Source organism: Cyphomyrmex costatus, unplaced genomic scaffold (genome assembly GCF_001594065.2).
Source record: "Cyphomyrmex costatus isolate MS0001 unplaced genomic scaffold, Ccosl1.0 scaffold2, whole genome shotgun sequence".
NCBI classification, from domain to species: Eukaryota; Metazoa; Arthropoda; class Insecta; order Hymenoptera; family Formicidae; genus Cyphomyrmex; species Cyphomyrmex costatus.
The window spans coordinates 485,641-508,323 of NW_017276038.1; the positions used below are offsets into that span (position 1 = coordinate 485,641).

General features: G+C 40.9%; 1 protein-coding gene across 1 annotated transcript in view; it reads left to right on the forward strand.

Annotated features, from left to right (window-relative positions):
• Positions 1-1,522: 1,522 nt before the first annotated feature.
• Positions 1,523-22,683, forward strand: part of olf413 (DBH like monooxygenase olf413) — a 103,501-nt gene continuing 82,340 nt past the window's right edge. Inside the window, exon 1 of the mRNA XM_018538931.1 lies at positions 1,523-1,780. Within this exon, the coding sequence (XP_018394433.1) occupies positions 1,529-1,780 (252 nt within the window). The 5' untranslated portion in view covers positions 1,523-1,528. The remainder of the gene's footprint in view (positions 1,781-22,683) is intronic.

Below are 22,683 nucleotides of genomic sequence, written 5' to 3' on the forward strand. Positions count from 1 at the left end.
GTAGCATCAATATAATTAAATTGCTCGTCAATTTTATTTGTGATATTACTGCTTCAGTTTTGTTAAAATGTTTAAGATTGAATGTTAAATTCAGCGTGCAGTTTACAGTATTGGATTTGTATAAATTCATACAGAATTATATTCAGCACTAAAGATCCAGTTTGACTGTTTAACCTTTATTTCTGATTTATCGTGTATTCACTTTAAAGAAAAATACTGTATATTTTATAGTTTTGTTTAAGTTACTTGATTATAAAATAATGTTGTTACATATGTGTTCTTATTTATAAGTTTATATAAACATACACTTTACATACAATATAAATATAATATGTATGCGGAAAGAACGATTTTATTGAAAGAGCTAAAATAATGCTGGATACGGATCTAAAAATTTTGCTGAATTATCAGAGTAATTTTATTGGAAATTTAAACCGGTTGCTAATATCAAAATTTTTTGTAGCATCGCTAATCATTTTTTAGGTTCCAACGTTATTTTGATAGTTTCCAATAAAATTATTTCCGTATCTGAGTAATTTTAGATATTTCAGCAAAATCGGTCTTTCCGCATAACCAAATTTAGACATAGCAGAAAATGATTTTTCGAAATGAAGTAGAATTTGAAATATAGCTGTACTTTCACGCAAGACTAATTTAAGCGGTTCTATTTTCTGACTAGCGCGATATACGGTATTTTTGCGTGAAAAAGAAGGAAGTGGACCGCAAAGAGGTTGAAACAGTTTCAAGTAGAGCGCAAGCGTAAATGGCTGTTGCATTGTGCTTAAGGACGATAAAACACGATGCGTACGGCTATCGTGTGAATTATGTGAGAAAGCAAGGGCTGTGCAAGATGCGCAAATACACAGCCATGCACCAGCGATCATTTGCGGTTTAAATACAGCTGATATCTCCGAAACCGTCCGTTGCGTAGGTAATGGGCAACAACAGTGACACGAAACATACAACTATTGCAATATTGAAGAAAAATATCGGCATGTACAATATTACTCTCATTTGAAAGTTCAACGGTTTTGTTGTCTTTGAAAATGCAACCACCTGCACTGTACCGTATACATTGTTTCTCTACATTTAGCATTTTATTGTATTACCGTGCTGTTTCTCGAAAACGTTTAACAGTACAAAATTATATTTTACAGTAGATATTTATTAAACTTTTCATTATATATATATATAAAATATATATCTAACATGAAAACTTTAATCGAGCAATGAGTCTTTTTATCAAATCATGTTTAATAATTTCAGTTTGTATTACCGTTAATGATGCAACGAACGTCGTCTGTAATCGTTTAATTTTGTATGAAATTCCGCATTTGGCGAAACTCAGAGAGAGTATCTTGCTTGTAATATGCGGAATACATTATGTGAATAAACATTATTCCTCGTTCTCTTATCCATTAAGCGGATTACATCTCTAAGTAGCATAAATTACCTCTGTAAATAAGACAGTCGCCTCAGGTATGCATCGCTCTTGTTTCAGATGTTTTGAACAGCACCGCACGGAAAGATGAAGACTGCGGTCGGTTCGTTCCTTCTTTTGCTCGTCGTCAGCGGCGTTGTCTCCGTCGAATGGAAGCACAGTGCTGTCCTGGATAACAATTTCTTGGTGCTGTGGACGCCGGATGAGAAGGACGTTACATTCGAGATTCAAGTGAAGACCCTCGGCTACGTTGGGCTCGGTTTCACGAAGGACGATGGTCGCGCCGGAGCTGACATGGTCATTGGATGGGTCGATAACAACGGCCAGGTTCACCTTCAGGTGAATATCTTTTTATACAGATGATATCTGATTTCTTGCGGTCACCAGCGCATCTCTTTTGGTCATCTCGCGTGGCTGTATTAAAGAATAGATGTGCGCTCGCGCGCGTCACGATTACGGACAAATATACATTCACGCCTCGAAAAAACGGCGATCTAATCTACATTAAATATAGGTATGTCTAAAAGAACATAGCAAAATTCAGTATAGCATCTCTGAAACGAGAAATCGTACGAAAAAACAAACGTTCCGCGCAGCTTTCCAAGTTTTAACATAGAATATATTAGTTTAATAAAATAACGGAAATTTAATTTCTGTTGAAATAAAGAATTATTTCAAATACGTGAAAAATTTTATTCATAAATGTTACATTTTTAAAAATTAATCCGTTAAAGTACTTAAGTTTTCGTTTATTAAATGACTTTTTAACAAGGTCGCCAATGCGAAATTTACCATTTATTACAATTTATCACTTTAATAGAAATTATCCTACATTCCTATACCGTTGATTTCTGTTTCGGACACACACAGAGAGCTACAAATGGAAATCGTTACCGCATAGAGCATTCACATTAAAGCTCACTGATATTTAAATCAACCACGCCGACGTCCTGCTTGTGTACGCAAAGTGCCCCGGGGGGAGGGAGGGAGGGGGGCGGGGGAAAGAGAGGGGGAGGGGCGAGAGTAATCGAGAATAATTATTTCCGTGCTACTGATCGAGTGGAGTTCCCTCTTTGAATATTGTAAAGTCCGCTCTGGCACGCCAACATCGACGATGGAACGCGTTTAATGGTAGTCATTCGGGAGATAAGTAATGGCTCTCCCGTTTCGATCGGCGCATCGGATAGTTATCAATCATGCCCACTAAAGCCAGCAGCCTGTCATTACGCGTTCTTCTCATTTTGCACGACACTCGGTACATCGAGGACTCGCCCGCGGAGGCGATTGCTTTATGTAATTTTTCCGCTAAAATGTGGTTCCCGCATAACTGCTGCCTATCATATTGATGCTGTTCATCTTCATTGCGACGAACAGATTCCGCGCGACTATTTACATAAATGTGGTCACAGTTCGCATCGGCTGTAATCAAGAGCTCTTACTGATATTTAATATAGTCTCTGTCTCTCCTCTCTCTTCTTTTTTTTTTTAAATAAACATGATACGTCAAATTTAAATACAGAGCACATTCAATCTGTAACCGTCGTATAGAATTACGTGAAAAAAGAAATCGCGGCTTTTTGACGAACGAGAAAATTCAGTGCTACAAATAAGGAAGTTAAATTATCATTTTTTAATTATCTTATACGATGATCTCGCTCGAGATCGAATTGATGTAGATAACGTGGAGGGGGGAAGTCTATCATCTTCGCTGAACTCAATAAAAGAACTCCCGACGCGATCACGTAGCTTCGACTTCGCTATTTAATTCCGCGATAGCCAGGCCGAGATCCGCAAACTTCCCCCGGATATATCATGAGCTGTCCGCACTGCGGTTGGATCCGACGCCGCCGTAATAGTTCGGAGTTAATACCGCGTGCATGTGCGACGTGAGTGCCGGCGGTGATGGTTCTTTGAATAACAAGGCGTCATTCAAAGGGACGCCGCCGACGCGTTCGTGGCACGCCAAAGAGAGAAAAGCTTCTCCGGGCCAGGCGTAATCTAGTTCGCGCGATTTCCACATGAACGGCCACGAGAATTCTGTGCCAAGCCACGGTGCCGCTTATTTTCGGCCGCCGCTTTTTTTTTCTTTTTTTTTGTAAATTTAAAACGTCGTTAGTCGCGCGTTTGGGAACTCGGGTTCCTTCTTCATAGACCGGACGCGACGGGGATTACACGCTATATCCACCCTTTCATCAGCGTTACGCAGCCGTTGACAGTTTCTGGTCCCGGTTCTTTGCTACATGGCCGAGGGGATAGGTGCGTCGCTTCTTCCTCATCTTCCTTTTTTCCGTTCTCTTTCGTGTAGCGGGCGAACTGAATCAGCTGAGAAAGGGGAGAGCGCTCGTCATCGCGTCGCACAGGCTTTTTTTACCGTATTTTTACCGACCACGCCACGAAACATTCATTTCGCTTCGCCATTATTCCCCAGTTATCCCCCTCCCGCATAGATTTATCAGCAGCTACTTTGCGCTTGGCTTTTCGTTGCGTGTTAGGCGTCAAAGGAACACCGCAAATGCTCCCTCTGTCCATTTTTATTTCAGTATGAGCGTGTAATGCCATGGCGTTATTAAATTTCTCAGCGGGATTATAACGCGTTGTACCAGATAGATTTTTATGAAGTCAAAGAATATTGTGATAAAGCTATTCAAGCGAAAATATAAAAGAAACTTACCAGATTCTTACTATTTTTCGTATAATTTTGGTACTAATTATGCAACGTGATACATTAGGTATACTATATAAATAATTAATGCAGAACATACGATTTATTATGCGGTTAATGTAATAAAAACTTGAAACGTAGACGTAATTGTTACAATAATTTATAACATTTACGACGTTTAAATTAGTAAGAAAAGACGCGTAATTTCTCGTTCATCTTCATTTGAAAAATATTTATAAAAGCGAATTCGCTTCTGCAACAAATGGGCTGCTTATATTTATGCGACCGTGATTGGTAGCGTCGGGCACATCGCGTTTACATTATAGAGACCTCCCGACGTTTCTTACAAAATGGAAAGCAGTCGTAACCGGGAGGACGGGATATAGGAAAGCAATCTTCCACGACGAGTATCGCGAGGGTCGACTGAGAGTGGTTAGGTGGGTAACGCATAGATCGGTATCTACGTAGGTATCTTTATGTCAGTGTTTCCCAAATGGTGTTCCCCGGAATGCCAAATAAAATAAAAATGGAAAACTTAATTTATAGTCCCTCGTATCATGAATTTATTTATTTAATTTGTCCGTATTCTTCTTGTAGCTTGCATATGAGTGCCTCTTTAATACCGTTTCCCTTCTACGAAAATTGAATTCGATTGAATCTAGCGAAAGGAAAGATTTTGTAATTCAAATATGCGTTACTATTATTACGCAGAAATGAGATAAAATTTTAAGTCGGCAACATGTCGACAACATATAAGTTTTGCAAGCGAATCGTCGAAATTTATAACTTGGCATTTTAGTATCGTTTCTTTACGACATATGGATTGCGCATAAATACATGGAAAGGACAGTTTTGCTGAAGTATTTAAAAATTTAGCTACACATACACAGACCTGAAAACAATTTTGTGGAATCATTAAAACAACATGGAACGGTAGTGACTAGTTTCAGCATCTTACATAATTCTTTTGATGGTCCGTAAAGGAAATTATTTTCAGACCTATATCTATAACTAGATTTCTAGATGCTTCAGCAAAATCGTTCCTTCCGTGATACGACACACATACATGGATTGATGTGAAAGTCTACGCACGCGAGGAAACGGTAGTTTAGAGAACAGAAAAAATATTGCGGTCTTTCGTTGAAGTCGACCGCAATTACGAGCTCTATGACGTATTCCGAGGAATTCAGTCGCCGTGTAACAAATTGGGAAACACTGCTCCACGTTGGATATGGGATAGATGGAGAGGAGATAGTCAGGCTGCAGATCGCGTCCGTCTCGCGTGTCCGCAATTTTTCCGGCAGAATCGTTGCCCGCTCGTTCCATAATGCATGCCGTGCGCCGCGCAATGCCCTGTACGATGCAGCCGCGTCGCCGGACGTTCTCATACGCTGTGAAAGAGAGGAGAGTCGATAGAGACGGAGGGCGGCGGGCGCAGAAGGGGGGTAGCGGTCGGGCGGGTGAAAAGAGGAGAGAGAGAGGGGGGGGAGGGAGAGAGAGAACGACCGGCGCTCCAATGGGAGCGAGGAGCTTTTTCGTTATGATCATAATCTTAGAACCAGACCAGCCGCGGGCATCCGGACCAGCCGGACGACTGCTACTCCGCTCGATTTCTTACTCGTCTCTCACAGCCGTCCCTCCGGTCGATACACGACTTTAATTCCACCATTTGCGGGGGCGATATATATACGCATCGGAGAGCGACGCCCCGCTGCAATCCGATATGCATGCCCGAGCGTTTGTCCACGCCGGGGACTGCGGCGTGTAACGAGCAGAATCACTCTGATTGCGCATGCCATGTGAATTACATGCGGATGCCAATCGCAGGTTGCTGAGAAATTTCCGAGGTTGCTCGAGTATGTTTCCCTTCTGGCAGAGAGCACGAACGATTTTCCTCCCGCAGTTCAGCTATACTAAAAGTGAAAATAATAAGAAGTTTGAGTGATCGCGGCGCGATCCTGCGAATCGGATATTGAGATCGAAAATGCTCTTTCGGATGGGGATATTCGACGTTTTGTTCGACTCTAGTCGATTGTTTTGCATGCGGTGAATCTCGCTGTAGACGCGCGTCCAACGCTGACTGCTGAATAAATGATGCAACTCGTAATGTGTGTATATTGTATATCGCTGTAGTCGCAGTGCGCTATTCGTGAAATTCGTACGCATAACTGGAATAACGAATGAAAGAGGAGAAGGAGGTGGGAGAGAGAGGGAGAGAGAGCAGGATAGAGCAAATAACAGGATGAATTAATAAAGTCGGCGGCAACAGAGAGATATCGCTAAATCATAGAAGACTCGCGGGATTATATACACGTACATGAGCGAGAGCGCGAAATAAAGCGCGAATTGCGCATTCGGTAATTTCTACGTCAAGTGCGCGCAATCGCGTGCACGCCTCGCTCGCGCTCTCGTTCCGCATAATCATAATCTCCCGTAATACGCCGGCAGATTGCATTTTCAACGAGACCAAATAATTGCGTCCAATTGCGAGGTGTTTAATTCGTTAGGTTCCGCGCGTATTATTTTGCGGCAACGTCGGACGGCGCGGCGCGCGGGCGGGTGGCGCGCGCAATAATCGCAGGCAGCTTTATTAAAATATCTCGCGGGCGCGGTTTTCCCTCGCGGCATATCTTTTGTTGTCGATTTGTATCGTCGCACACTCCGCGCAGAGCGCTTTCGTCGCTTTGCATTTTAATAACGCGGCCGATAGGCGACGAGCGATGGATTAATGCCGGGGATTTTTATATCCGCGCCCTTCACGACCGACGCCAAGCCGTGCGGCTCGAGCCTTTACGCCTGATTTACGAGGACAGAGATGAGATTTTTAATATCTGGTATTGTGTCGCGTATAAAGCGTAATGTCTCGTTAAAGTAACTGGGGAAACATCACATCGTCGTATATACTAGTCAAAGGGTATAAGCGTGCATACGTAATCTTGTATAGTGTAATCTGCAAATAGCTGGCTACGTGTCTCTTGACACATCAGACGCGCCTCACGTGCTTGGCCAGTGACTGTAGTTACCCCGTTTTGTAGATCATATCTATAGCGCCGTGCTGTTAGACACACAATCGCTTTTTACTGGATCTTAACTATAGTAACTATAGTAATGAACCGTAGTTAGGTGCTCTTTGTTCCAGTTCGCAGTTAGTATAGTATATGACGGACGAATTCTGATTGGATGTAACTTCCTAGAGATCGCAAAAAGTCAGAACTTGACCAACACTTTTTTCAGATCGTACTTTTTCCAACAAACTTTCCCCAGCTGTGTGCCTTTCCTCGATCGCTGCTATGTATAATAATACTGCCGGCCATAACTCTCTCTCTCTCTCTCTCTCTCTCTCATGATTGTACAATGAGCCGAAATAACGTTATTTAGTAAGTCTCTAATCAGCAATACAATCGATCGGTATTGGCTGAATTGGTCTTTAGGTACACATACGTGTACCTTCGGTTCACAGACATCGGTATTATCCAATCCCCGCAGATATAGTTGCCGGGACGCGAGGGGTTAAATCACCTTTTGCCGGCGCGACAGGGGTGCGCGACGCGGGAAAAAAACGAGAAAATGATAAAAGCCCGCTGGCGCGACGTCCTTGCGTAAAAATGCTAACGATGCATCTGCATATGGCGGCGGCGATGCACCATTGCGGAGAGGTGGGATACGAAGCGGCGGCGACACGGCGGGGAGGGGGGGGGATATTCCCAAGGCACTCCTGCCACGGGATTCTCCCCGATGCGATTTTAGCCGAGGCAAATAGGATTCAGCGTAAATGCAGTCGCGTGTATATATACGTGTGGTACGGAATGTATGTTCATGTGCGTGCGTGAGCGTGTGTATGTGTGGGCGCGCGTACGACTGGCGCTCGCGAATGCTGTCGCGGCACTGTTTGAACCCTTCTGCCCACACCATCCCCCCTCACTCCTTCTGTGGAGTCACGATGGAAATCCGTGGCGGAGCGAATGCGCGAAATTGCGGCGGCTGAGGATCGTCGTCTCGACGATGAGCCTCCGGCCAAGTTGATTCCATCCTCGCGTTCGCGCTGGGTGCTTACCGGGTCAGAACCCCGAGTGGCTGGGGTGTTATGGCATTCGGAACGAACTCTTGGGATCGCCTCGCGCTCCGTATGCCCGGAAGGAATTCCGGAACAATGTCCCGGAGTTCATCTCTTTCCTTTTGTTGGCATAACATTGCCAAGTCCCTTAACGTATCGCTCACACGGTATATATATATATATATAGCTGTAGCTGCTGGAATCACTTTTAGCGACCGCGACATTATTCTATTCGTTTCGTTTTACCGTATAACGATCAGAAAAATTTCCCGACAGCATTGTGATGCTGATTTAGTCGGGTAGCCTATTAGTATCAAATGTGAGGTAACCACACACGCGTTTCGTGACGCTACAGTGACCATATGCAGGACACGCCTTCTCCACCGCCATTAAGGTTCTTTAGAGAGAGGAATATGGCCGCATTTTTCCATAAGATAACATACGTGTAATTATATAAAATCGTTCAATCGTGTCTTCTTCATTGTTCAACCATGCGGATCAATAATGCATATATTTCAAGATAACGTAACGCTTTATTTGGAACTCTAATGGCGGATGATCATCATGATGTAACGATTGCGCTTAATCAGAAGTAATATCTCCTATTATTCTACCTAGAACGGTATATCCACGATATTTATAGGAACGCTATAGTCGTTGTACAACATAACTGACGTAAATCAATAGACAATTGAAGGGTTAAATTGAAGGGTTAAACGCGCATGATTTGACATAATTATAATTTCTTACATAAGAACTCGGAAAGTTAATGTTGAATTTGAGGAATTCAATACGCGGAGATCGCTCCTTTCCGTTTTCCTGAAAAAATTCAATTAGTCCGTCGTTTCACTTCGATATTTCAATGGACATTATCGATTGTCGGGATGCATGTACGCTCGCGAGATGAACTTGGAGAAGATTGTATCGCCCAGCTGGACCGATTGAGAAGCAATCACGCGAGAAACAATATGAACCAGCAATGGGGGCAGGTCAGAGAAAGAATGGGTAGGAGAACTGGGCTGAAGCTCGCGGATGATAGATCGTGCCTCGCGTCTCGTGGTTATAGATCGGCACTTATTACGCATCGGTTCGATGAACGAAAGATAGTTGCTTTCCCGGTCAGTTAGATCCTGCCGATCGGCGACGCGATACTGTCGAAATTCCCATACGTGAGGCGTGAACGAGGGTTCTCTATTGGGACCACCGGAATTATTATCCCACGACTACCGTATTATATGTGCGCCGGAGAATCGTTTAACGACGTGTCTTCTTATTCCTGTTTTATTGCCGTCCTACCGAATCGTCGTATTGGAAAAAGGCAGCAGAGCTGAAATGATCGACTGTAAGAGATTGATTACTTCTCTTTGGAGACGCGAAAAGAACTCGCTTCTCGGATGACTAATTAATCGATGAACTTCTGATCTTTCCAAAAACACGATGAGTATATTTGCCGGCTTCGTAATAACGAAATCGTACACGTGTTGTCAATCAATTTCCGAAATATTGGTATTTGATTGGAGCTGTAAATGAGATTTCGTGGATGACATTTATACTTTTAAATAGTTCATTACAATCAATCAATTTGTAGTCTTTAGTCCAATGACGTTTTTAATAAAGACATTTTTTCTGATTCTCGTGTTTTTTTTAGTCTCAATCTCGCTTCGCTGGCGATGCGAGCACCGATAAATAAGTTCAAACATCGAATTTGTTATTACACGTAGATTGAAAGTGGATAATCTCGATCGAGCGCGGCGCACGACTCTTTTTCGTAGCCGTTTACGAGAAACGGTGATGCAAATACGCCGGAAGCGTTTCTTCGTGACTTCCTTGGAAAGTGGCAGATGGTTGTTTTGTACCGCGACACTGCTTCTACCGCTCTTTAACTCCCTTTTTCAGACCGTTAAAAGAACCACGCTTTTTTTTTTTTTAGTGTCTTTGCGGCTAATGGATTACACATGCGCCGAGAGGAAAATGAAGCAACGAAGCACTTACAGCAAAACGTTGCGCTCTTACCAAAAATATAAATCGTAGAAATAATTATGGCTCGCTGAAAACGAGATTTTCTGCGAAGAGGGTAATCCAGGAATTGATATTCTAAATCAATACAGCTGCGTAGCGGGAGAATATCAGTAATAAGTGATAATTATATCGCGGCAATAATTACATATAAAAAGTAGTATATACTCGCTATATGTATAATAATTTGCATGTTATTTCAAGTCCGCAGCGTTGACGAATTTATCGATTACGGTTTCACTTTAGAACGACACAATTTTCCCGTTGCGAAATAGTTGAAACATTTATGTGCGTGACTTCGTTCTACACACATTAATATAGAATTATCGGGAAGTAGTTTGTGCGATCGACGAAATGCGATTAAAAATGTATTCGCGTGTTATCGACCAACTGTGACCTAATACACCGGCAAATAATACCGACATACATAATTTGGCTCAATTATCATGATTATTCTGTAGAATCCATCCGGCGAGTCAAATGCGCGACCCGCGTAAAATAATAATTACTGAGAAAGCTAGAGAGAGAGAGAGAGAGAGGGGGGGGGGGGATTGATTCGATGGGCAGATTAATATCGCGAGAGGCTTCGCGCGAAAATCGCGAACCCTTCAAATATGCCGCTCCGTTATCGCGAGCTGATATGAGCATGACAAGCGATCCGATACGCATGCAAATTCGCGGCGCGCGCGCGCGCAGTTATTGAGCCGTAAAATACGATCTATCGATAAATAACGTCGACCGTCGGCGATTATGCCAAAACGGAGCAATCCGACGGTCGCGAGCGTCGGAGATACGTAACTGTAATTGATTGTCGCTTTATATGGCAATTTAAAGCGAGACGGTTACTGCTGGAACGGTATCGATAAATCGGAGAACAATGGACAGTCACGGTAAATACACAAAATACGTTTTCGAAATTGCACGCTGTGACTAATACTACACGAAGTTTCGAAACGGAAATATTGATACATTCGGATGTCTATCGAAAGTTGCGCGCTTGTTCGTTCTACTTCGAAACGAACATATAAATTCGAATTTATCGTAAAAACAGGAGAATCAACTTCTTCGAAACAATTGTACCACATCACGTCGCTTAGACCGTAAGATTATTCATCTTTGACTTTGTAACATCTTCGAGAATCGCTGAAAGAGGACCCGTGAGTTCCGAAACGTTTGATTTTATTTTATATAAAGAAATCTTATTATCGCTCGATTTAAATCGTCGTTTCTTCATACTTTGCGTTGCAAAAAACGAGCGAAACCTAATTATAATTCAAATGTCTTGACTGTTTTAAGCATGACGATAAATTTGCTTATTTTACAAATTGGACTCCACAGAATTGGATTCGTGCGGCTGTCTTACAACGCGCAGGTTGCCCCGAGGGAGAAGGGATAAAGATCGTTTAGATGAGAAAATTGACAGGCAGTTAGCTAAATGGCGAAAGCAAATCATGGCTATCGGCGTAATATTTTACTTTCGAGACAGCAGCGGCAGAATGCCATTAATTCGCAATTAGTCGGAATTAGACGCAGTGGAATAAGTTTCTGCGAGCGAAACGAGGATTTGCCGAAACGCCGCGATGCCGTGGTGTGCGAGAGAAAGTTACCGGGGTCCGCCAAATTGGGTTCAACTTCTATTGGCTGTTCTGTACGACGACGGTACGACTCATCGATCGTGTTGCGGCTAAGCCAATTATCGATACACCGGCTTTGTCTTTCGGCTCGGTACATGTTGGGCGTCCTTTTAATGGTCAATGCGATAAATAAAGACAACCGCCTTTTAATTTTTAATGCTATCATTCAATCTTACAGTAGGCACGTGGAAAAATATCTATTTAGGAAACAACCTGAAAATTGTCTAATGAGAAGTTGGTAATTGAAATGCGTTCGATTATTCAAATTCTTGTTATTCAAATACTTGTTTTCAGTTTACATATGATAGCTGAAATTTGCATTAATTATAATCTATTGAATAATTAAATTTGACTTGTATGTCACAGCAGCTTTATCGAAGGAACGAAGAAGATTTCAATAACGAATTTGCTTGCTTGCACTACGAGATTAGTCACGCACGAATTGGCAAGGTTTAATTAATTTATGTAAAAGTTACATAAATATTTTAAACGACTGACTACTTAATAATAATATTGTCACGTTAACAGAACAGTTTAATGTATTATTTCATTATTAAAATTGATTTTATTATGCCATTGCATTTAGATACTTTTATACAAAAGTCTTTTTAATACGATACTAATTCAAGTGGTGCGACCGATCGAATTTACCATGCACAAGAAAAGTTAATCTTTTTCATTATATCCGTATTTTAATTGCGCGTGCAATTATCGCCGCTTGTGTGAGAAATAATCGATTTTAATTAATTCGATCCAACAAGTTACGAGGAGAGTGCTACATGAATGCTCGATATACAGTTCCGCGCTCATCTCCCGGACTTATAACTACTGCGGTAGAGAGATCCTAGTGCGTTTTCTGAATGCGAGTACTACATTGTAATTGGTTCGCTGTGATGAGCTTAACTACCATATAAATTGACTAGAAGAGCCAACAACCGGTCTTTAATATATGCCTCTCTATGCCGCGACGTAACGTGAGCTCCGCGATAACTACACCGCGAGCGCTTTTTGCTGATCATGCGTCAGCAATAATCTGCTTCACGTACGTGTTCTATTGCCGACGTCATTTTATGATTTGATAGTTTTGTGATATACAACGGTTTATTCTACTATCGCGATACCAGATAGGTACGTTAACTTTATCGTATTTTCATATGTTATTTTGCAGTTTTGTTGATGATGAGCGGGTTTTTTTGTTTTATCAAATAATCTCCATTTAAGTTCACCATATTACAGTACTTTCCTATTTCAGTACTTTCTGTGTCACAGCAAGTATCGCGCATGTACAGGTGAACCCCGCAATCGAGGGCGAGTGGTAATCGCGCCGTGAGAAAACGGAAACGGAGGCCGTGTGAAGTTTCCTTGTCGATAATCGAAGGAAACCCCCGACAGCAGCCGGTCGGGGCGCCCGTGCCGTTGCACTTGTCGATGCGAACACTTTAAATACCGTCAGCGGCTGTCCGTCGCTTTCACGCTAGCGTGTGGGAAGCCACGCGAGTGTCGAGATCGCTCAAGTGGCCCGGGACTGACGTTTATCGTGCCACGCCGTCAGCCCGATCTTCTCTCACCCTCTATTATTACCGCGAGTTATTTGGATCGTTATTGATAGACTCGTTACGACAGCCGGGTCCGGTAAAATCGGTATCGCGCGTTAACGAAGGTCGCGATGAGAGAGACCGTGGCTTTCTACCGATATTCCACTAAATGTTGCTGTATGTTATTGTAACAAGGTTGCCGCAAAAATGAAAATGAGGAAAATGCCAGGGAAATTGAAAACGTCAGAGAAATCAGGAAAAAGACAGGGAATTTTGCAGTTTTCTGAAAAATTAAAATTTTTTGCTTTAAAGAAGTTTAATGTATGTACGTACATCACACCTACGCAGTTTTGGAATCCTACCCACTTAACAATTAAAAATGCAAGCAGAACCAGCCACATTAATAATAATTTACATTGTTATGTTAAATTAATTTCTCGATAAAATATTTAACGCTTTCCAAATCAAGATGAAAATGCAAAAAATTTTAAAATATTATTGGAGTAAGAGAAAATTGTGAAATTTTATCTGGCAATTAGGGAAAAGTTATGGAATTTTAGGATGAGGAATTTGTGACAACCCCGAGCGAATGAAGACGAAAAAGGGAGAAAAATAGCAGTTTATATAATTACACGATAACAGGACAATGAAGGGATTGCTTGTAATAATACCTACTAGTACATAAACAAGAACTAGTATATCAACGCGCAAAAATAAAAAATAAAGTATAAAGTTCCAAGAGAAAGCGGTAAATCCATGCGAGTTGTTTATACCTTGATATTATTAAATGTAATTATTTTACATTTTTTATTATAGTTTAACATAAACAATTTCATTCGGCTGTGAACCTGTTAGGCGGTAATGTCTGTTGGTGTTTTATCAAAACGCTACGGATGGAAAATTAATCGCGGTCGTGCTTCTCGAAAAAGAACAGAAGGAGGAGGCTATACCGAGCCCTTGAGGAAAATCTTAGCCGGCGCTTACGGAACCCTCCGTGTCTGACGAGGCTCCTCAGATACTTTGGAGGCCACGATGCTGGTCGCGACAAAAAGAAATTAATCGCAGCTATCGTAGCGCCGTGCTATTACATGGGTGGCAAGTAGAGTTCAGGCAAGAAACGATGGTTGAAGCGTTCACCACGATTAATCCGTCTTTTTACGATATCATCCTCTTCTACACTCACGCGATCCATAACCCTCCTGGAACTTAATCCAGCAAGGTAAAGGACATACATTTGTTTCTTCTTCTCTCTCTCTCTCTCTCTCTCTCTCTCTTTTTCGTCTCTTGCGCGATACTTTCTTCGTACTTGGATAACGACAGTGCAGTGGAAATCCTTAATAATTGTTTTCGTTATTTCCCGTTATCCGCAAGACCGCCGAATGAGAGTCCACGAGTGAGTGCGACCGGATGGCCTTAGAGCGGGTAGCGGGGACGATACAAAGGATCAAATCTGCCAGCTCTTAACGAGCCCCGGCTTAGGACGCGAATCCTCAGGGCGAAACTGGCTTACATCGGCGACGAGGAGGGCTGTCTCGGGCGAGAGGGAGAGGAAAATGTCGTTGCAGCTCGCGCGAGGAAACAGATAGATAGAGACTTAGAGTTTTAGTCGGCGGATAGAGAAGGATTGCGGAGACCCGCTCTCTCTTCCGTCCTCCCTCCTTCTATGTCTACATCCTCCTATGTCCCTCTTATCCTTGCTCGTCCCCCGTATCTCCGGCTGTAACAAGCGCCAGTGTAAAGTCGACTTGGGCTGACTCAGCCTCGGCGAGGCCGTGTAGTTTTACCTCTTCTCTACGGCTTCGTGCAACCCTTTCCTGCTGCCTCCCTGCCCCTCAACTACCGCTACCTCTGTTCTCCGGCTTCGAGCCGTCCCACATCCTCTGCGACTTTCGCATTGTATCGAAATTCCCGAGAGCCCTGTACGCTCTCGAGACCGGGCAAAAATGGTTGGTCGCTCTTCAACGTATGGCGATACGTGGCGCTCTCTTCGTTTCCTCTCTCGCAGCAAAAGATAATCATGAGATTCTTCATTTAGTATAATGATTGCGAAGTTTTGCGTATTTGCGTATAACTGTAGAAATAACGTGTATAATATAAATTAAAGGTATAAGAGAAATTTCTGTACACGGTTAAGTTAAACTCGCTTATGGCTATATCAAACTTGGTCTAATAATAATGTACAACGTATGGCGATTGAAGGGAATTAGGGCGTGATATGCGGATAGGTAAAGTTTAATATACGTACATTATAATCTTCACACGAACAACTTCGCAAGCCGAACGGATACTTTGCTGGAACACACTGAAGTTAGCGTGTGGGAACGCGTATAGATACACCGCCGTTTGAAGTTTCAACGATCCCATTATTTTCGTCCCGAACAAACTTCCGCCCAGAAGCCTCCGTTCGCGCAGCGAATTCCATTAATTAATCCCTTAATGAGCGATGCTCGTTAAATCCGCGACGAGATTAAATAATATTTCTCGGTAGCGATTGCGTCTCGGGACTAGGGGAACCGGTCGAGTCGCCTCGTTCCCTTATTAAAGTCACGTACGGCTCATTATATTTCTCTCGCGGTGTATTCTCTTCTCTTTTTTCGCTCTCTTTTTATCCTTTCGGACGCACAACTGCCGCCGCCACGTAACTTCGAGGTTAACGCTTGGCGAACGAAACGAGATCGCCGCGGCAAGATTTCAGAAACCGGCTACCTCCTTCTTGCTCTCCACATGCGTGAAGCGTGCGTGACACGTTTTTACGCCTCTGCACCGGCGATCCGGTTGACGATGGGATTCCTCATTTTGCTCGCGCCAACTGCCGCTCTGACTCGTGCAACGTTGCGTGATTAATTTGAATGTATGAGAATATTATGGATTCATTCTCTTATCGCAGAGATTTGAACAGCGCATTCTTGTTCTAGTAAACATTAATTACATACATAAGTTGCGTTTTCAATTTTTATTTAATTTAAAATTTTTTTAATACGAGATACTTCGATGATGATCTCGTATCATTGCATTGGAATAAACGTGAAACGTTTAAAATATGAGTATAATGGACATCCGTGAAATATAAACGTGCAATTTTGAGGATCGGAAGAACATATAATAGCTGTATTATATTTCTACCTTTTCCTCTATCTACCAATTATCCCAGTCATCCTTATAATCATCAAAGATATACTTGCACGTGGATACACTCAATAATGATTATAATACGTAGCTTTAACAACATAGATATTTTTGGACAAGCAAAGGAGGAATGTGAAGATGTAGTACGTACAACTTGATTCAGAGCAACTCCTCTGAGATCTCGAAACAAAGTGCATCATCAAATATAAACAGTAGCTCGGAATAAAATATCTGCTCGAAAACAATTAATTTTAAACTTTATGCACTCGGAAATAAAATTGGAATTTAGACGATAGTTAAAAATAATGAAAATGTTTGGTACCTCTTTTTGGAAATCAGGACGGGTTAAGAACGAGATGTTAAAGCATTAACTAGACAATTCTGGCATCAAAATATACAATAGTTAGTAATAAATGGTGAAATAAATTTTTTCAATAGTAGCATATACATATATAGTAGTGCAATTTACAAAGATAATACAATTGAATAAAAGAAAAACGAAAAGTGAAATGCAAACGAGATAGAGTTTCGTCGTGCTACAAATATCATAATAGAATAAGATAAAATTGAGACAGAAATAAACGAAATAAACGGAAGCGAAATATTAAGGTCTTAGTACAGTTGCACAAAACTAACACAAAGAAGAAATTTAAAGTTCTTAATTGAACGTATTGTGTTCGCAAGGAACGCGAGATTCGTTGTAGGTGTGCAAGTTAGGCGGAATGTGCGCGCTCTGCATCACGACTCTCATCGCTCCCAACCCTTCCCTCGCTCCTCTTCCTACCCTCCAGGCCCTGTCTCATCTTATAAGGCAAACGTCCATATCTCGGAGTGTAGCTGTAGCTGCTGCTGTTGCGGTTGCAACCAACCAGCATCAGCAATCTCGCGCGAATCTTTTCACTCGGTCAGTTTTCCCTACTTGTTCTCGCCTGTCAAAATATTCGCTTTATAGTCTAATTCCATTATAAAGAGCGGAAGAGAATTGTCACTTTAAGCCAACCGTACAAAACGCGAATTTGGAGGGACATCCAATGTTTAGCATGAAACAGAACACCCCGATACTTGTTTCACTTTTTTATTTTATTATCTTTTGTGAAACTGTTTTTTTTTGTAACAGAAAAAAGAAATTTTCATGAATTTATCGGAGTATTTCCATTTTTTCAAAGAAGGGATCTTCCGTTTTTACATTTTCTTGTATCAAGACCAAGAATATATAATAATAATAATAATAATAATAATATGTAACATATGTAGTAATAAGATTGTAAGTTATGAGATGAAGGGCCTTAAGGCACTGTTTGTCTTTGTTCGTCGCATTGTTTAGAGCAAACATTTATGAGACGAAACTGAAGCCCGAGAAAAGAAACAGCAGGAAAAGCATGGCGGACGATGAATCCTCATTCATAAAGATAAGACCTCAGTAAACCTATATATTCACCGCGGTTTTCGCTTGAAACACGTATATCATGATTTACGAATTTGGCAATTTATCGCGACACGCAAGTAAATATAGTTACATATATAGTGTAAATTTCTGTGCATACTCTGTATAAATATACATACTTCATTCCGATTTGGACAATGAAAGTCGACAGTCTCAAACTTATTCGCGTTATATTAGATTTCGATAAAAACATCACCTTTATATGTGCATGCATATATATAGTACTCTTGTAATAATTTATTTTGCACTTTAATAATTTTCCACGACATATTCCAGTAGCGGGTATTAAATTATAGCATTCGTCATGTTTATCATACGTACGTTATCTACGTGCAACGGCATCGCAGTAACGAATCACGGCGGAATCGTGATGTACAAACCACTTCTGCCCAGCCGGAGATTTTGTATCGTACCTCCTTCTCTCCCCTTCCACCCCCGTTCCCTCGCACGAGTTCTGTCTCATCTTATAAGGCGAACGTCCATATCTCTGGACCTTCAACCGCTGCTGCCGCACTTGGTCTCCCGAAGAACTTTTGGTTCCTCTTTTTCGCTCCGTCTGTCTCTTTCTAGTTTATACTTTTCTGCCTCTTTCGAACCTCCTCGGAGGACTGTGTGCGTAAATGTGTATCAGGAATGATGCATGGGGGCCGAGATCAGAAAGGGAGGAAAGGAGAGGGGGCACAGCGAAGGGAGGGAGGGAAAGAAATGGAGGAGGAGGTCCAGGAGGGCACGCCGGAGACGAAGGGGAGGAACTAGTTATGGTAATGAGGAGATGCAATGATAGCTCAGCCGTTCGCTCCGAGTTAGCTCTCTCTTTCTCTCTCTCTCTCTCTCTCTCTTTCTTTTTCCACCTCTTTTTCTCTCTCCATCCTTTTTGCTTTGCTCGACTCTTTACCTTCGCTCTGCCTTCGTATGGCGATGATCCCCGGACCGCTTACGCACCTTTTTACGCCTTATTGTTCACCGAGACGTGGCTGTTATCCGCGCGACTTGCAATCTCCTCTACACAACTATGCATGTGGAGCGCCCGCGCACTCATACGTCGCATAATGGGACGGCTGCTCACTTTAAACACGGTAAATAACTCCCGCAGTGGCGCCGCACTATCTGTAACGCGGAATCGCCGTTGTTCCAACGAGTGCTTCGTTGTTATGATCGCGATTGTCGTGAGAATAATTTTAATTTACGGGTTTCAATATTTTTTTCTCAAAATGTATATGTGCGCTTCTTTTTCAGTATACTTATAAATTCAGTGTAATGAATGCAAAAAAGAAGTGCGTGTTCCTGAATAAATATTTCGTCCTTGCATCTAGAATAACTTCTTGATTTGTCATCATTACGTGCTGCCGCAACGTACATTTTTACATCGTGAATTAAACGATTCAGAAACGATTTATCTTCAGTTAGCGCCCTTCTGGCAAAGAATTCCGAGCGCGATAGCATCTTAAGAATCTTTAAATTCCTGAGCGGCGGCGAGAACGAATTGTCCGTGAATTCGACAAATTATCGAGTCGTGTCGTTCGCGCACGCGAGCATCGTGTGTAACACATTGTCGTTGTGCTGGCACACCCGCGTTCACTCGCCTTGTTAAGATTATCAGCCCGTAGGAAGCCGCAGGCCGGCGGTTTTCGTCGCCCCGGGATAAATTCCGGCTATTCGGCTACTTAACTCGTATTACGGCTAATTGGTGTAACGGCCACGTCCGTTTAATGGCTCGCTTTAACGACGCTTTCATTTCTAACTCCGGAGAAACTCCGCCCGTAGTTCAGCGCGTCCGGCCTCTCGCGTCCAATTAACGCACGAAATTGAACCGCGGGGAACACCCAGAATTCTTAAGGCACGAATTAATCGTTGATACGATTTATCACGACTTTGGCGCGCGCGGTGTGTAGAAAGACCGCGAAGAAATTGCCATTTATCCCACTTACCTTTCAGATGTGTAATAAATGACTTTTCGTCTGCTGCTTGTGTGTCTCTGCCTTCTTTTTATTTTTAATTATTTTTGCTGAGCTATTAAAATTATTTTGAAGGAATCTCAATCAGCAATGTCACACAAAGTTTTGTTATACTAGCAATCAGTTTGAACGTCCCATATAGCCTTTCTATGTAATAACTATTTTGATCCAACAAAATTATTTTCAGATTTGTATTTAATTATATTTTTGAACACATCAGCAAAATCATTTTTTTTAGTGTAAAGTATCTAATTTCAAAATTTAGCTAAATATAGATCTGAAAATATAATATTATTAAATTATTAAAATAATTATGATGTATAAGAGCTTAAAGATGTATCTGAACTATTTAAAAAATACTACCAAATCGATAAAAACATCGGAAAACTCTTCCTTTATTATCTACAATAATATACTAAAAAATAATTCAAGTAGATTCACTAAATCGTTAGAAAGAAATTATTCTTTTAATTATGGCGATTATAGAAATCAAAATATTACTGGCTAATTAATAACTTAATTATATTTTAATTGTCAGGTTGCGTCAAAAAACATTTGAGCGTTTATTTAACATTATCCTTTTGTTAAGTAAGTATTGAATTTAGTTCTATAAAATATGTATAAAGTTAACTAAACTAATATTGATAGTAAACGAACGTAATCATATCCTCCGTTAAAATAATTTTATTATGATGAAATAAATCTGCAGTAGAACAAAATGATTTTAATATTTCACTGAATATTCTACAAAATACTAGGAAATCAATAAGTCATTACTTGTAGGGATTGCGGGCTAGACTCAACTTCATTTTCGAGCCTAGTCAACTTAATAAATCAAATGAAATAATATTATAGTTAACTTAAACTTTTTTTTTGCATTAAACTAATTGCATTGTTCTATTTGATAATTTATTAAGTTCACCTAACTCGAAATTGAAGTCGAAGTTATTTCAGAACCATCAACACTTTACTGACAATGAGTTGTCGTTACTTTGTAGAACAGTTTAGTCAAATATTAAAATCAGTCAAATATGAAAATATTTCAACATACTCGTAGATTACTTTAATTGACAATACACAATTATGTTCGTTTACCACCAAATAATAGGTTAGTCAACTTTATAAATACTCTCTTTAGAGAAATAAATTCAATGTTTATTTAAATCGAGTGTTAAAGTATCAAAATCTTTTATTACAGTATTGCTCATCATGCTTCAGTTACCTTTGTAACTATTTCTAACAAAATTATTATTAATTTTGTATATCTATATTAAAATTTTTTTAACTTAATTATTCTTTCCATGAAAATAAAAGAATTTTTTAGAATAAAGGCATATAAATTTCTGAAGTATAATTTCATTATAAAGATAAAAGAATTTTAATTTATATGATGTTGCAATTAAGTGTGTTTTATTATTATACAACTTAGTTAATCCAGTTTTTAATTACAAAGCTATACTTTCCTCTTTCTATCGTCATTTACTTTTTTTTTTTACAAGATTGGAGCATTAGGAAATTTATTTTTGAACAGAATCGCTTTATTTCTCGTGCGCGTATGAATCATCTGACAGATAATAATCGTAGTTGACAACAGAAACTTCGGAATGAGTTACTTCGCTCGTTCTTGCGATGATGTGACGCCCTCAAGATTCCCCTTTGCGTGTCCGGCAGCTGCGTCGTTTTCGCCGTTCGGAAAGAGAATCCTGCATGCGGTAATGAGCCGCGATGAGGAGACGACCGGAGGAAAAACGAAGTCTGCGACAAGAGAGGGAAGGGATCATTCGTATATATTCCCTCCGAGACGAGACGAGGGCAAGAAACGCGCCGAAAAGAGCAACGTCGAACTGCGCAATGTGGGAGGAAACGTAGCGTGATACCGGCGGTACTTTGTCACTTCCTTTCCCTCTCATCCAATCCCTCGTCGTACCACAGTGCGTATTTCTGAGTCGGCAAGACAGCAGTGTTTTTCTCTAGTGTCGCTGACAGTTTTGTTATTCCAACGTCGACGTAGCGCTCTCGCAATGGCCGAACCAGCTTGACACACGCATTAGTATCCGCTTCGAGATAAAGCGTAAAGAGGAGTGGAAACGACAGGAAAAAGAAAGGCTTCTAACAATGATCGTGCGTGCGAAAAGCGCGAATCCACTTGCAAAGAAAAGGATCCTCGATAAATTCCTGCATCGAGTTTCAATTTGCTTTTAATGGAAGAGTACTTTCAAGATTCTCTCTTTCATCGTTCCTTTCTTCTGTCGAGAAGGAAAAAGATGCAAAGATATAGTAAATATATCTAACAATACAAATAATGCCAATATGAACCGACACAGGTTGTTCATGTGTATCAAAAATTTATTTATCAAAATCTGTGTATGTATTCGTTTCGACTCTCTTGGTCCTCATCAGTACAAATAAGCAACAAATCACATTAAAATCTTTAAAAGAAAGCAATATTGAACAATGGGTTCATAATAAACAATATAAATTGTAGTAACAATTCTGTAGCGTTTTCTTTTTGAAGATTTTAATAAATAGATTTTGATACACACACACACAACAATGAACTGTGTCGACTCATATTGGCATTATTTATATTGTTAGATTTATTCTCTTGAGCGTACTCTCTCTAATTTCATTGTAAATATATAGTTAGACTTCTACACGGCAATTATACATAGATTGATTCACAGGTTGAGATTAGAAATTTTACGGCATGAATCATGACAATTATTCACTCCGCAGTAATGAACAGTTCCTGACTGTTTGACGGGAAGATGATGAAACTTCAACATTGCAGGCATCGAGTTGTAATCATTGGTCTT